This window comes from Rhinopithecus bieti, unplaced genomic scaffold (genome assembly GCF_001698545.2).
Source record: "Rhinopithecus bieti isolate Rb0 unplaced genomic scaffold, ASM169854v2 scaffold_48739, whole genome shotgun sequence".
NCBI classification, from domain to species: Eukaryota; Metazoa; Chordata; class Mammalia; order Primates; family Cercopithecidae; genus Rhinopithecus; species Rhinopithecus bieti.
The window spans coordinates 1,344,347-1,358,491 of NW_016820251.1; the positions used below are offsets into that span (position 1 = coordinate 1,344,347).

General features: G+C 39.0%; 1 protein-coding gene across 10 annotated transcripts in view; it reads right to left on the reverse strand.

The window, feature by feature from the left end:
* SNCAIP (synuclein alpha interacting protein) overlaps positions 1 to 14,145 on the reverse strand; it is a 153,250-nt gene that overhangs the window by 63,142 nt on the left and 75,963 nt on the right. For 6 of the 10 annotated variants that reach the window (XM_017859749.1, XM_017859753.1, XM_017859757.1 and 3 more), the window contains 3 exons: positions 13,164 to 13,266; positions 3,220 to 3,360; positions 478 to 550 (listed from right to left, as the gene is read on the reverse strand). In XM_017859749.1, coding sequence (XP_017715238.1) covers positions 478 to 550; positions 3,220 to 3,360; positions 13,164 to 13,220 — 271 coding nt within the window. In that variant the 5' untranslated portion in view covers positions 13,221 to 13,266. The remainder of the gene's footprint in view (positions 1 to 477; positions 551 to 3,219; positions 3,361 to 13,163; positions 13,267 to 14,145) is intronic. The other 4 variants (XM_017859755.1, XM_017859758.1, XM_017859754.1 and 1 more) reach the window with 1 other exon arrangement.

The following is a 14,145-nucleotide window of genomic DNA, read 5'->3' on the forward strand; positions in this document are numbered from 1 at the left end:
GCTTTAATCTTAACTGTTACAGTATGCCTTATTGCAGATTCTATAATGTCGCATCTCTGATAGAGTTTCTGACTTTGGCAAAGCACCATCCCCCAAGCTGGTCCTTGCCATATGGGTAGTAAATGCATCCAACATTTTTTCATTGGCGCCTGCATCATTATGTTTTGTCACCAATGGTTTCTTGGGTTTTCGGTAAATTGCTGCATATATTGTGGTTTGGAGATGCTGAGATGATCTCCTATATTTATTTATCTGTATACAGCTGAGTCCTCATTAGGACCTCCCTGTCCTGCTATCCTCTTTCAGATGACCTAACATCTGTTTGTTGAAGGCAGGGCATGAGGTGGGGGGTGGTGTGAGTGGAGAAGCCGTAAAAAGAAAACAGAAAGCAGGGGGGACCAGTGTGAGGAAAACAGCTTTTCAGGAGCCATTAATACTGAGTCAGGATAAGGAGAAGAGGGGAGGAGCAAAACCTACCTGATCTGTCTTCGTTTTGTGTATCACATCTTCGGCACAGTTCTGGGATCGTCTTGAGTGATGTGACTGAATACTGAATGGGAAGCCAGAGAAGAGAGGGCATAAAATAATTTAAAATGCGAGCATTCACTCAGATTGGCCAGAAAAACAAAACCCAGTAAGTGATACTTGGGCACAACATGTATATTCAGAAAACTTATCTCATTTTACCCTAAATGAGGTGCGTGGTGATCTGGCAGCATCCTAAGATCTACCTGCAAGCATCTAACCACATGCAGTTTAAAAAGGGGGCTGGGCACCCTTCTTTAACAAAAAAGGTGGGGTGCAGCCAGCAGACACTCTCTCCCTCTTATCACTTCTGCTACTTGTGGAAGATGGAAGAACTGTCTGAACCTGCGAGTTTCAAGATGGCCTTAATAATTGCATTCTGAATCCTAAGGGTAAACTTGTGTATGAAAAGTCAAGTACGGTAACACCAGGCTTCCTGCAGCATCCGGGGCAGTCAGGAGACATGTCTGTGCCAATGCTGACTGGACCATGCAAAAGTTCCTAATGTTGCCACTTGCCACAGATTTTACTGTGTAGCATCCATTATCTTCATGGGAAATATCAGGGTAATATCATAAAAAGCAAGAGGGGTGTGGTTCTGTGTTTGAAAGCTCATCTCTTTCACATATAGATTAGTTTGAGTGGAAAGAAACCACCCTCCAGGCTGTTTCAGCACCCACTAGGAGGCTGGTTTTCAGGGTAAATTATGACACAAGGGGGCATACAGCTGGAAGAGCTGAAACAAATGTAAAATCAATAGCTATGATTTATGGGGACAACATGTGATGCCAATCAGTCTTTCTTTAGAGGAGGGTGTTTTAAAACAAAATAAATAAAATGAAATTGTCCTTTAATCAAAGGCCCAGTCAGGGACTATCTTTAATCACATTCATACTCTAATTCATAAAATGCAGCTCCCTAAAATTATTTTGCTTTTTACCTCTAAGGACAATGTTCTTTAACGTAAATGAGCTTGTATCATAAATTACTTCACCATTGCAAAATTTGGCGGGATTGAGAAAAAGCATTTAATCTAAAAGAAAAATGATCACAGGAAACTCATTAGGATTACTATAACATTACAAGTGAGGAATGTGTAATTAGGACACATTTATCAATAAGAAGGTACTTTAGTTAGCTTGACGTCGATAGATGAAGCAAAGCGTCTGCATTGAGACTTCCTTATGCTTTCCCCAGGATACCAGGACAGCAAGACATAGGATGGGACCATTGTAGATATTGTCAGTTTGCCAACTGCACGTCACAAACAAATTAAATTTCCAGTATTTCCAAGTGAAAAGTGAAATCTCAAATGACTAATTAGAGAAATTACCCTTACCTGTCTGATGCAATAACATCCTGTTTATATTGGCCATGCCTCTGAGACTACAGGTGCCTTAAGCAAACCCACCCACATGCTCAGAGGGAGGGATGACTGTCTCATAAATCCAAAATTAATCTGTAAGTAGTTTTTTCTTTCACATTATGTTCTTTGGGCATCTGGGGTAACACAGGTACACAAGGCATTTTTCTTGGTACTAATAAGGTACCTTATGTTTCTGACCAAGTACAAACTCTCTAAGGAATCCGGTAGCTTCTTGAGACCAGCTGGTACAGGTTAGATAATTACACAGTGTATAATTCAATTAAAATTGGGCCTTTTGTTTTGGTTGCCTTTTGTTTTGGTCCCATGAAACACCCTTTGGCAAAGTCTCACTCTTTTTTTCTTTCTTTTCATCCAAGGCAAGAGTTTAGAAAGAGGAAATTAAAGATGAATTGTGTTTAAATATAGTTAATGAAACATTCAATAAGATTTGTTCACTGGGCTTAATGATATATAGCTGATTAAAATGGGTGAGCTGTTATCTGTATTTTGAGGCACATGCTTCCTAAGTGCCATCTCTCACCCCAAAGTCAGACATATCAGAATCTCTGATATATTTGCTGTAGCTTCAACTTTTCCTGTTTGCCCTCAAAGGCCCATAGTGTGCAGTAAGTTTTAATTTGATGAGGTTTAAATTTGAGCAGCACCTGGCTGGTGTGGGGACTGAGTCACAGGTGGACACTAGCCTAGGTGAGCCACTGCCATTGCCTCAACCTAAATCACTTGTGGCACTTTGCCTCTCCACCCAGAGTCACATAGGAAGTCACTTTGGTGAAGTCATACATTTTCATTCTCTGGTAACAATAACTGTGAAGAAAATATCATTTGCTACTCCTGGAAATAGAAATAAAAAGTACAGTAATCTAAAAAAGATGACAGTTTATCCAGAAAATTAAAGTTTTGGAAAATTTTAAGGGTATATGAACGTCAAATTCAGCAATGACTCCAATCTACATTGTGAACGAGTCCATCATTTTTTATAAAGACTCAAGACAAAATCAATTTGTGGATCTGTTTCACTAAGTATAAACACTGCTCCTTGGATGGAAGAAAAGGCTTAAGGGAATGCTATGAAGATTGTTAAGCTGTGATGTGAAGAAATGCACAGGAAACACATAACTCACAAAACCAACATCCAAAAATGTTTTCATATTTGCAAATTTGGGAATGAGCAAATGATCCAAGAAGGCTCCCTTGCAAGTATGCATTGTGCTACCATCTGGGAGCTGAAATGGAAGGTTTCCCAGGCCTTCATCCCAGTTCACAGGACAGATGGCCTTTTATAAGTAACTGTCAGTTCGCCAACATACCTCATTCTCAGGACAATGGCAAGCTCCCAGGGCAGCAACTACTGTCAGTTTGGCCCTATGGGAACCAAAGCCCAATGCATCTTCCCTGTCTGTGTCCTCCAATCCAAGCTTTTGTAGCTTGTTCCCTTGACTCCTATTGTCCTTGGGTAAGAAGAGTGAAGAGGGGGCTTGCAGTTAATGAAGAAGCATTACATTTTCTATCTCTATAATTTATTCCTTTTCTAAAAGTCTTCCAGAGGTTACTCCCAGTGAAAATAGACTTTTTGATCTAAATTTGTTTCCCAGACTTCTTTTCCACTTCTCTACCATGTCCCAAGAAGAGCTCTGACAAAGGTTGACCAGCTGCCTCAGCTTCTTCAAAGTCCCTGTGCTTCCAAAGTTTTATTTGCCTTCTGTTCCTTTACTTGGGGGTCCCCCATTTCTGCAATGCCCTCCTCTAGCCATGCAACTACCACCATTCTACAAGGCAAGGCCAGTTGTGTTCTGCTTCTCCATGAAGCCCTAGCTGATTGCTTTAGCCTTACTGACTTTTCTCTTTTCTCCCCTTGGTAAGTTTCTGCCTTGTCATGTGCTGTGGTGTTTCTTATCTGAAGGTGTTGGCTTCCATAAGCACTTGAGTGAAAGAATGATATTTTTGACTTGTATATGTGCATGGCACACAGGGACTGATTAACTGTTTAACTTAAATACCAAAATGTGTACATATTGACTAATCCCTGGGCATAATATTGTAGACATTCAAAGGAGTTCTTTCATGTTTAGGTAGTAAGTGGGACCTTCCTCCAGGCCTTTATACTAACACTAGAATTAATTAGCTTTCTGAAATGAAAATTTGACTAAGGCTCTGCAGTCTATAGGACAAAGACCATAAGCCTTAGCATGGCACATGAAGCCTTCCATGAGCTCAGCCTCATTTTGCATTGTCTACTTCTCTTCTGATTGCGGCAATAACAAATTCTTGGGGGTTGCCCTACCTATTGTTTTGCCTGTCTATACCTTTATATATGCTATTCCATCTATCCGAAATGCCATTCTGCCCATTTCACTAGGCAAACCCCTTTTAATTCTTCAAGCTTTGCCTGAATATCACTTCTACAAAATCTTTCCTGAGTCTGCCCCACAAGGAAGTAATGCCAGCTTTCAAAGTGTGGTCTCTGGACCAGTGGTATCAACACAACCTAGGATTTGTTAGAAATTCACATTCTTGGGCTCCACCCTAGACCTACTGAATCAGGAACTCTGAGGGTGGGACCCAGCAATCCGTTTTTTCACAAGCCATATGGGTGATTCTAATGCAGGATGAAATTTGAGAACCATTGTCCTGTATTATTTCCTGATGTTAGGCATATGTCCATTACAGAACTCATCACAGGATGGTTCATCTGTATGTTTACCTAACTGCTTTCTCTGCTTCCTGAAGGTGTGCACAATATTTTATTTACCCAAGATACTAGGCACTTATTAAACCAAATAAAATTAATTCCTCTAGATATGAGGACTAATGAGGCAGGGATACAGCTCAGTCCATAATTTTGGTGGCAGTAATAATAATAATGTCAGTCGTTAATATTTACATAGCACTAATCTTAGAAAAACTCATAATTACAAGTCTAGCAATAAATCATTTTATATTAAAAAAAGTCTTAATATATTAATAGCATGAGTAATGACTGATGGCTTAACCTTTTGTATAAAGGACAATGAATTTGGAGCCATAAGATCTGGATTGAAGTCCTGGTTCTGACACTTATTAATGCTGTGGTTCTGGACAAATAATTCATTTAATATCTCTGGGGCTCAGTTTCCTTATGTGTAAAACACAGATAATTATACGAGATAACGTAGATGCAGTCATTTTGCAAACTGTAAAGCTCTAGTAAATGTCTGTCTCTTCTCTTTATCCTGTTTTCTATGTGTGCCCCCAGAGCGTCCCTCCTCATCTTCATTTCTGCCTTGACTTTCAAGTTCAGTAGATGAAGATATAAGAACTAATGAGGCGGGAAGAGAGGAGTTGAGCTGGGAATAGAAAGGAAAGGAAATATAGCTCAGCCTATCTCAGTACATTATTTGGCTTCTCTTTGTTCTTCCCTCACTGAAGAGAGTCTGTGGCCCAGGGATGACACTGAAAAGTCAGCTTCAAAAACTTCACAGAATTGATATGGTGCAAGACCATCCTATATATCCCAGCCTGCGCCAGTCAGTTTTGTCACCATGCCATGCAAAACAGTTGGAACATGCATGAGATTCATAGCGACAGTGCGTGATTTCTACATTGGGCTATGGGGATCTCTGACCACCCTAGATATTGTTCAGGGCTGAAAAGCTTTGGCCCTTGTTCCTGAAAACCGGAGCCAACTGAGCGAATGAGCAGACATTACTCAAATGGTAATGAGCCACAGAAAATTAAAGAACTAACATCCCAAGCACCTTTGCAAGCTAGAGACTCTTAAACTACTAAGGCCCCATAGAAGTTTCCAAAAGAAACAATTAAGCCAGCCATCCAAACAACCATGGTGAAATTCATATTTCTCGCACAGTTTTCCAAAATTCAGGCAGGTATCTTAACAGGCACACGATAAAAACAATGGCAATAATGTGTACAAGCAAAGCTGGGAGTGACAGCAGAGACATCTACTTGAAATGAGATTTTAAGAACATAATTTTTTTCTACAAATGTGGCTTCCCCTCCAAAGGCCTGCCCTTCCAGTTCAGGAAGACTTCATGCCCTCCATTATAAACTGTGTTCCACTGCCCCTTCTCCTGGGACGTGGCACTAACGGTCCGCTCCTCCACTGCTAACCCTTTGCTGGGGCTCAGGTTTTCTCTTTTCCCATCTCCTCAGGACTCTTGCCTGCCACCATTCTTTCCTCTCTCCTTCTCCTCAGCCCACTCTCAGCATTGGCTTTCTCCTCTGGTCTTATAAAGATAAGCAAGCACCACTACCACCTCAAGACACTGCCTTCTTGACTGAGCATGGGCCTTCCTGCTCCTGCATTCATCAGTCATCTCTTTTGAAATAATTGTCTCTGTGTTTCTAATTTCTCATCTCTGCATTTACTCCTCCAGCCCTCATGATAGGATTCTGCCCACCACCCAATAGACACTGTGTTTACTAGGGACACCAAGGGGGTCTTAACTGGAAATCCAGAGGGCAGTTTTCAACTGTCATCATTATAATGACCTATTTGCCACTATCAACTATTGTTTAAAATTCCTTAAATTCCACCCCCCTTGCCTTTTTAGTTCCCTTAGTTTTATTTCTTTAACTTTGAAAACTTCTTTCCAGTTTCTTTTGTAGAAACCTCTTTTTCCAGACCCCACCACATGGGATATACTTCTGCACAGTTCAATTTTTGGAATATTCTTCTCTTTCCACATTCCATGTTTTCACAGATGACCTTAACTATACCCCCACTTTCAACCACCACCTCTACATAGTACAGATACTGGTGATCCACACTTTCATACCTCTATTCCACTCTGCTTTGAATATATTTCTTCCCACCATTTGGGATCCGTTAATAAAAATTATTATAACTAATCCTATTTTCAAATAAATTTGAATTTTGCTCTGCTACCTCATTTTTATCGTATCTTCCTTCCAAGAGGTTTTTTTTTTTTTTTTTTTTTTTTAATTCTTTTATGCTAAGACATTGTGGTTGGTATTTGAGAAAACTCAGTAACTCTTTTGATCATTTTAAGAGTACATCAGGAACTACTTTATTGCAATATTAATTTAATTAATATAATGTGTAGTCAGGCAAGAGATGAAGATCCACTTGGTAAACGTGGTGAGATCACAGTATTGAATGACCTCCTTCTATTGTATAATAAGAAGTGGACATGGATGGAGAAGAGACCTACCTGAACTGGGAAAACCAGAGGTGACCATTGGGCCCAGCAGATGTAATTTTCAATGCAGTGGTTACAAACATGGATTCTAGAGTCAGACTACTGCATTATATCCTGACTTCACCATTTTCTAGCTAATTAATCTTAGTTAACCTTTGTATATCAGTCTCTTCATTGGTAAAAACAAGGTTCTGACTGTACCTTCATTAGGATGTATCCGGGAAGATTACGAACTAGTAATATAAAACCTGGGAAGAGTGTCTGATGCACAGTTAAGTGTTCAATAAATGTTAGCATCATATTATTATTTATATTTAAAAGTACCAAAACCAGCATTTTAAAATGATGCCAAAGTAATCATAATTATAGAAGCAAAAATTACAAATGACAAAAGAATTACAAGAAAAAAGTATGTTGTAGTAGGGCAGATGGCCAGTCATAAACCTTGTTCAACTTCAATGACAGTCTATTTTTAATTGTGAGCCAATAATCAATCACTGTCAAAATACAAGGACTCATTGCCAAGAATGGAGCTTAGTATTATAATCAAATGTGACCTACCATGAAGTTAACCTGACATTTCATAATGTGCTTAGTTATTAATACAGCATACTATACACACATTGGGAGCACAGCAAGTCTGTGTCATTCACCCCAAGCTCAGAACCAAGCCTGGTACTCTGTTAATGTTTAGTAAATGCTTGTTGGCTAGATTGGCATAAAAGCTAATTGTGATGAAAAGATGAACAGTTTTTGTCAATAATCTGCATAGTCAATCTAATAATTTCTATTGACTATCAGGTAAGATAAGAACTTCCAGGACTATCTGCAGAGTAAAAGGGAAAATTTTTAATAATCCACTGGTTGCTCATTCTTCTTAGAAATCTCTCTATTTGTAGAGTTATTCTCTCCCTTCTCTGGCAGAGGTGTGCAGTCCAAGATTTGGCATTTGGGAACCTAGATTCTAGTCTTGGGGTCTAACATTAACAATAGAATATCAAAATATAACTCATCTTTTCTGGATTAGATGATTCCTAATTCATTTCCTGGCAGGTGTTAAGAAAAACAAGATAACATATATGGCATATGATGTTAGAACAAGGTGTGAGGTTTCTGATTATGCTGAGCTGGAAAAGGGAAGAATGAGAGGCAATTTAGCCTCGAATGCAGGATATTACAAAAAACACTGCATAAAGCTGAGGTATCTGGACAGTTGCTAGAAAGAGATCACACTGAAAAACACTAAACAAACTTTCCATATATGTAAGAACAGGGTGACTGCTAGGAAGGGCAGGGCTTACAGACAGAGACAGTGAAGAAGGGATTGAGCCACTCAGAGGCCACATGAAAGTGTTGGTCACCTTCTAGAAGGTACAGAAGAGAGAACAATAAGGTCCATCTTACTCAGTAGATTCCTTGCTGGAGAGAAGGGGAAGCCAGGTTCTTTGTACCTTGAATACCTTTATACTCTTTTTCACACCTAAGCTGTATTCTTTGCCCATGCCAGCTCATTGCCTGAGTCTACTTGAAATAAGTCTTTCTCAAAATGTAACAAAATCTCGGGAAGCATCAGGGGATTGAATGGAGTAAAAGGTGATGCACACAAAACAGAAGGGGCAGGCGTTTTAGTAAAATGCTGCACAGTCTGTGTGATAGAAAATATGAGAACTCATTGAAAGTGAGATTATTTTACCATAAGAATTAATTTTTCTATCAGACAGTGGCTCAAGCACCTTAGGAAAATGAACCCACATAATTTTGTGCCATTACTCTAGGTTCAAAGGCTTTGACCAAAGAGGATTGAAAAGTGGAAGGATATTTATTATCTTGATCTCATTTGACCTGTACAAAAATAGTTTATGCAATTGCCAAAAAAGTCAACTTTCATCAAGGTTGCAGTCAGAGTTATACAGAAAGGCAATAGAATATTTCTCTTACTTCTATTTGTATGTGTGCGTATATGTCTATATATGTAAATACTTACATGTATATATGTAGCTATGTGCATGTGTGAGTGTATGTGTATAAATCCAGGGTGATAGGTTGAGGTATTACCATTTAACAGATGGGAATGTTGAGGTACAGTAAAATTAAAAGATTTGCTTAAGTTCTCATTAACTGGTTTCATTTTACTTATTTATAATTATCAATCCCTTTACTTCGAAAAAATAATTCATAATCACTACAGTGCCAATCAGGGATAGTGATGGGTGAGGTCACTGGTCTAGAGAAACTACTACTCAGCTAAGTTGCATAGATGGGGAGGAGTAAGGTGGCCAAATAGTTCTGCACTTAGGTCCTGGCCCTGTAACCTTGCAAATGTCAGACAAGCTCTCTAAGCCTCAGTTTTCTCATATGCCAAAAACAGAGTTTGCCTTGCAGAGCTGATGTACGAGGCTTAAACAAGATAATCTAGTTAAAGAGTTTATCTCAGTGCGTGGCACAGCCAACATTAGTGGATGGTGGCTGTGAGTGAGCTCCTCAGGAGATCCAGAGTTCAGTCTCCGCTTTATTTAGTCCTGTGTGTGAAACTATTTTTAAGAGCACCACACCGGCCTCTCTTAATAAAATAAATACACCATAGCTCCAAAGAATTCCAGAGGGTTTTTTGTTTTTAAGATATAGGGATCTGGCTTCCACAGGAAGAGAGAGCAATCTGCGAACCCTTTCACAGTGACAGAAAAACCTGGCTTTAAACTTTTGTGCTTATGTGTCGTCATCTCTCCCTTGCAGACCTGCAGCTATTGCAGAACGTTCTGCCCTTTTAGATGGCAGGATTGCAAGAATGTATAGTTTAAACTTTGTGTTTTGCAAAGGATGTGTGTTATTTTCTAGTCTGGGAAACTTCAAAATAAATTAGCTGCTGTGTTTTCTCTCATTAAGTAAAGGCAAAAAAAGTTCTAGTTGTTTTTTCTACCAATATACAGCTTGTGTTTTAATTAAAACAAGAACCAGGCTCATGATCAGAGGGAAAAACCATGGAATACAAAGCCTAGACTATGTAATAGAACTATAGCTGGAGAGTAAGGAGAAGAGTTTGAAACTAGGGCATCTTTTTCATAAACATCTTTTTCAGATGTAATGTGCAGTTTCCTCCCCTTCCTGCCACTTAACCAGGAAAGAGGCATAGGGACTGTCAGAGATGGAGGTTTACGGAATTAAAAAAAAAAAAAAAAAAAAAAAGCATGTTCATGGGAAACTACATTTCTTTTTATGCCATTGAATTAGCATGTTGAACACATCTTCATTTTTTTTCAATTTTAGCATTTGAATAATCTCCATTGAGCCCTTAAAGAAGCTGTGACATTCATTGCTCCTGGTTTACCTAAACCACCTGAGAAGAATCATTTCAATATTTAACAGGTTGTCTCCAGTTCTTTTTCCATGTAATCATTAAGTTAGAACAATATAATTCTGGCTTCGTTAAGATATGAAGTCTGGATCATACTAAATTATGATAAAATAATCTATATTGTAGAGTTTGCCAAAGTAGAGCTTCTTCAGTTTCAAGTGGATTTAAATAGACTAGGATTTCTTATTCTCAGTACTACTGACATTTTGGGCTAGACAATTCTTGTTGTAGGGGATTGTGCTGTGCATTGCAGGATGTTTAGAAGTCTCTCTGGTCTCTACCCACTAGATGCTAGTAGCATCTCCCCAGTATGACAACAAAATATGTTTCCTGATATTATTAAATGTTTCTAGGGTAGGGGTGGGGCAGGTAAAATTTCCCCTGATGTGAACCACTGCAATAAACTATATTCATCCTGGAGAAGCAGTAAAGTGTTGTGGCTAAAAGTAAATACTCTGGAGACAGAATACACCTAACCAGCTGAGTGAGCCTGGACAAATTATATAAAATCTTTATGCTGCAGTTTCTTCATCTGTAAAATGAAAATAATAACAGTAACTTTAGAAGACTGCTGTGAGGATTAACCAAGATAATGCCTGTCCCATGGTAAATGTTCAATAAATGTTAGCCATTATTATTATTTCATCAATTACTATGGAATTTCATAGAATTTCAAATCTATGCAATTTCAAAATCTGATATAAGTGTAAATGCAGGTTAAAGAACCAAACAATAGAAACATGTTTAAGAGGGAAATTTTGGATGCAGTTACACAATTACAGATGGATATCTTTGTTTACGTTTTAGAGTGGTCAAGTTATAGACACTCAACTATTGCATAATCCTGTAGCCTAGTTTGCTAAACGGTTTTAGTTATTGCTTAATGTATTTTATTATCTTTCAAGTGGAGATTCCCAATTCATCAAAATTATGGGCTGCTGCCAGATGACTCTTCTGTAAATACAACTGCTCTGTTGTACTAAAAAAAATCTTGACTTTATGCCTAGTGTTTTCCCTTGAGTTCTTTCTTCACCATTGGTCATATAAATATTATTGTGTTATTCAGTGAAGTAATAACAAAAGCTACCATTTTAAAGAGCAACTTACTGTGTGCCAAGCTAAGTGTTTCCCATATATTATTATTTTACTCAATCGTCAAAACAACCTTAAGTGTATCTCAGAAAGGTGAAGTTAATGTGCTATTCAGCCAGTAAAGGTCAGAACAAGGTAGGAGCCCAGGCTGGCTGCTTTTAAAGTCTTTGCTTTTAAAACACAACATTATCAAAGCTCAGAGACCTACCACCTAACTCCCAATCATAACACAATTTCCCTTTCTGTAACACCTTCCATCCTATCTACATACACCCGTGCTATCATTCACATTCCTTGCTTTTCCCCACAATGCTCAAAATACTGTGAGGGGAGTGATCATAAAAGAACCTTGCTTTGAATACTTCCAAGTCAAGCACAGTGACTTAGAGAGAGAAAGAGAGAGAGAGAGAAGAGAGAGAGAGAGACAGAGAGAGAAAGAGAGATAGGCAGACAGACAGACAGATAGACAACAATATATCATGGGAAGGAAGAAGCTCACTTCACATTGGTTTTAATGAGGACTAATAAAAATTGTCTGGAAGCTGAAATAGGCAAATGTTGAATTCACATTTCTCTGGTACACACACAAAAAAGACTCACCCAAGGTTGTATAAAACAGGTGATTTATCAAACTCATCCCAGTAATCCAATTCTTGTGTACAGTATTTACATTTTACTTCAAGGCAAGGTGTAAAATAGATGAATAAATCACTGCCAGAGGCATGATAAACTAAGTTCATCATTTTGAGGCAATTTTAAAGTAGAGACTTTGAGTGGTGACCCAAAGCTCCAGGCCCTGAGAAATCCATGGAAGATAAGGTTATAAGTTGTGAACTTGAGGGCTAGAAAGTAAAGGTATATGGCTAGCTCAGAAACAGCAACCTTCTCATCACGTACTCTGAGAGTTAGCCAGTTTTGCTGGGGCACTCCAGGCCAACATGTTTGCTAGTGCAGCAGAATTGATTATGCGGTCCCGGAAAAGGCACAAGCAGCTCAAAGCAAGATGCACGTAAACAATCCATTCCAAGCAGCCCTGATTTAAGCAGTAGGAAGTTTGTGGCTGTTATGGGAATTAAGAGACTCATCAGCCCACAGCATTACAGGATTAAGCAGGACCTCAAAGGTCAGCTAGTCCAGTTCTTATCGCTGCAAGAATTTTCCTTAATATTCCCAACAAGCTTACAATCTGTGCTTTGATATCTACAGTGATTGGAAAGATTCCTTTTATTGTTCATCAATTAATAAATTCCAACTTGGCTATTCTTTAGTCAGTGTCCCTGTGAACTCTAGAAAATGCTGGCTGTGGAATAGCCAGCCACATAAGAGAATTTGGAATTAACTCTATGAAAGTGGCTACATTTTATAAGTATATTCAATCAATAGTTTTGACAACATTGGAAGACATTAGGAATGAAAGGCTCAGTGAAGTTAAATGACTCATCTTCCAAAACACACACTTAGGTAAGATTCACTTCTTGGTCTAAGAGATCCCCCAAAACCACACTGAGTCTGTCACACAGGATTTCTATTGTGAATTTCTAAATGTAGTCAGAAAAGTTGAGAACATATAGACTATAATGGAGAAAGTAGGCTATGAAGTTGAAGGCAGATTCTCTTGAAAGCATTTCTTGCATACAGTAATACTTACAGATATGTCATCACTAAAGTCAATTTCATCCAAATCAAGGTATTCAGGGGCTTCCATTATTCTTCCTTGCACATTTTGAGTATGGTCAAATACTTATAAATTCCTGAATGAGACAGAAGCAGAAAACAAAGGCAAAAAATTTAGCTGCTTTACAGCCAAAAATCACGTCTATATTTAAACAAATAAGATGAGAAGGGTTATTGGGTGCTAGTGTTGCCTTGGAGCACATTTCCTCCCTTCAACTGTCCACAGCCTGGCTTTCCAGAAGCAGCAAACACAGCGTCTCCATGGTCCCCAGTGTGGCTCCCCAGTGGGTACCCAAAGTCCTTTGCTTTATTTGATATGTGCCTGTTTGTCTTTGACAGAGCAGTAACTTGGGTCAGAATCTCCCCATAGCATCAATATTAGAATTCACACCAACTCTTACCACAGTCAGGGAAAAAGGCGGGGCTTTGGGAAATGGTGAGCCAGCCTAGAAATCTTAGGAAAGCCATTTTCAAATGTCTCCTGTGGGCATATCCTTGGGTATTGTACATGGAGCAATGAATACTGGATCTCCACAGGAACAACACAAGACAGATACCACTAACCAAGAGTAATGGATATTTTAGAATTTGTAGCATAACCTCCAGTTCACCCTTCAAAAAGGAAGAAAGCAAGAAGATCTAAGTGCAGATTTAAACCCCAGAGTTATTGCACTGCCCTCTGCTTCAAACAGCTTTGCCTGACTGTGCCAGAGTGACCTGATACAGGCCCCAGAATGTCTTCAGTCAGCTCTTGCCTCAGGGCTGCCTCGGGCAATCCTTTAAATCTGTCACAGTAAGATACATCACCTCCCACTTCATTTTCCCATCACTTATCATCATTCCCATCAGCGGTGGCAGCGGCACCTACAGATGTCAAGAGCAGAAATATAGATCTCCTGACAGCGCCTTGGTATGCAGTTATCTTCTGCAGCGCCAACTCTCAGATAGCAAAATGA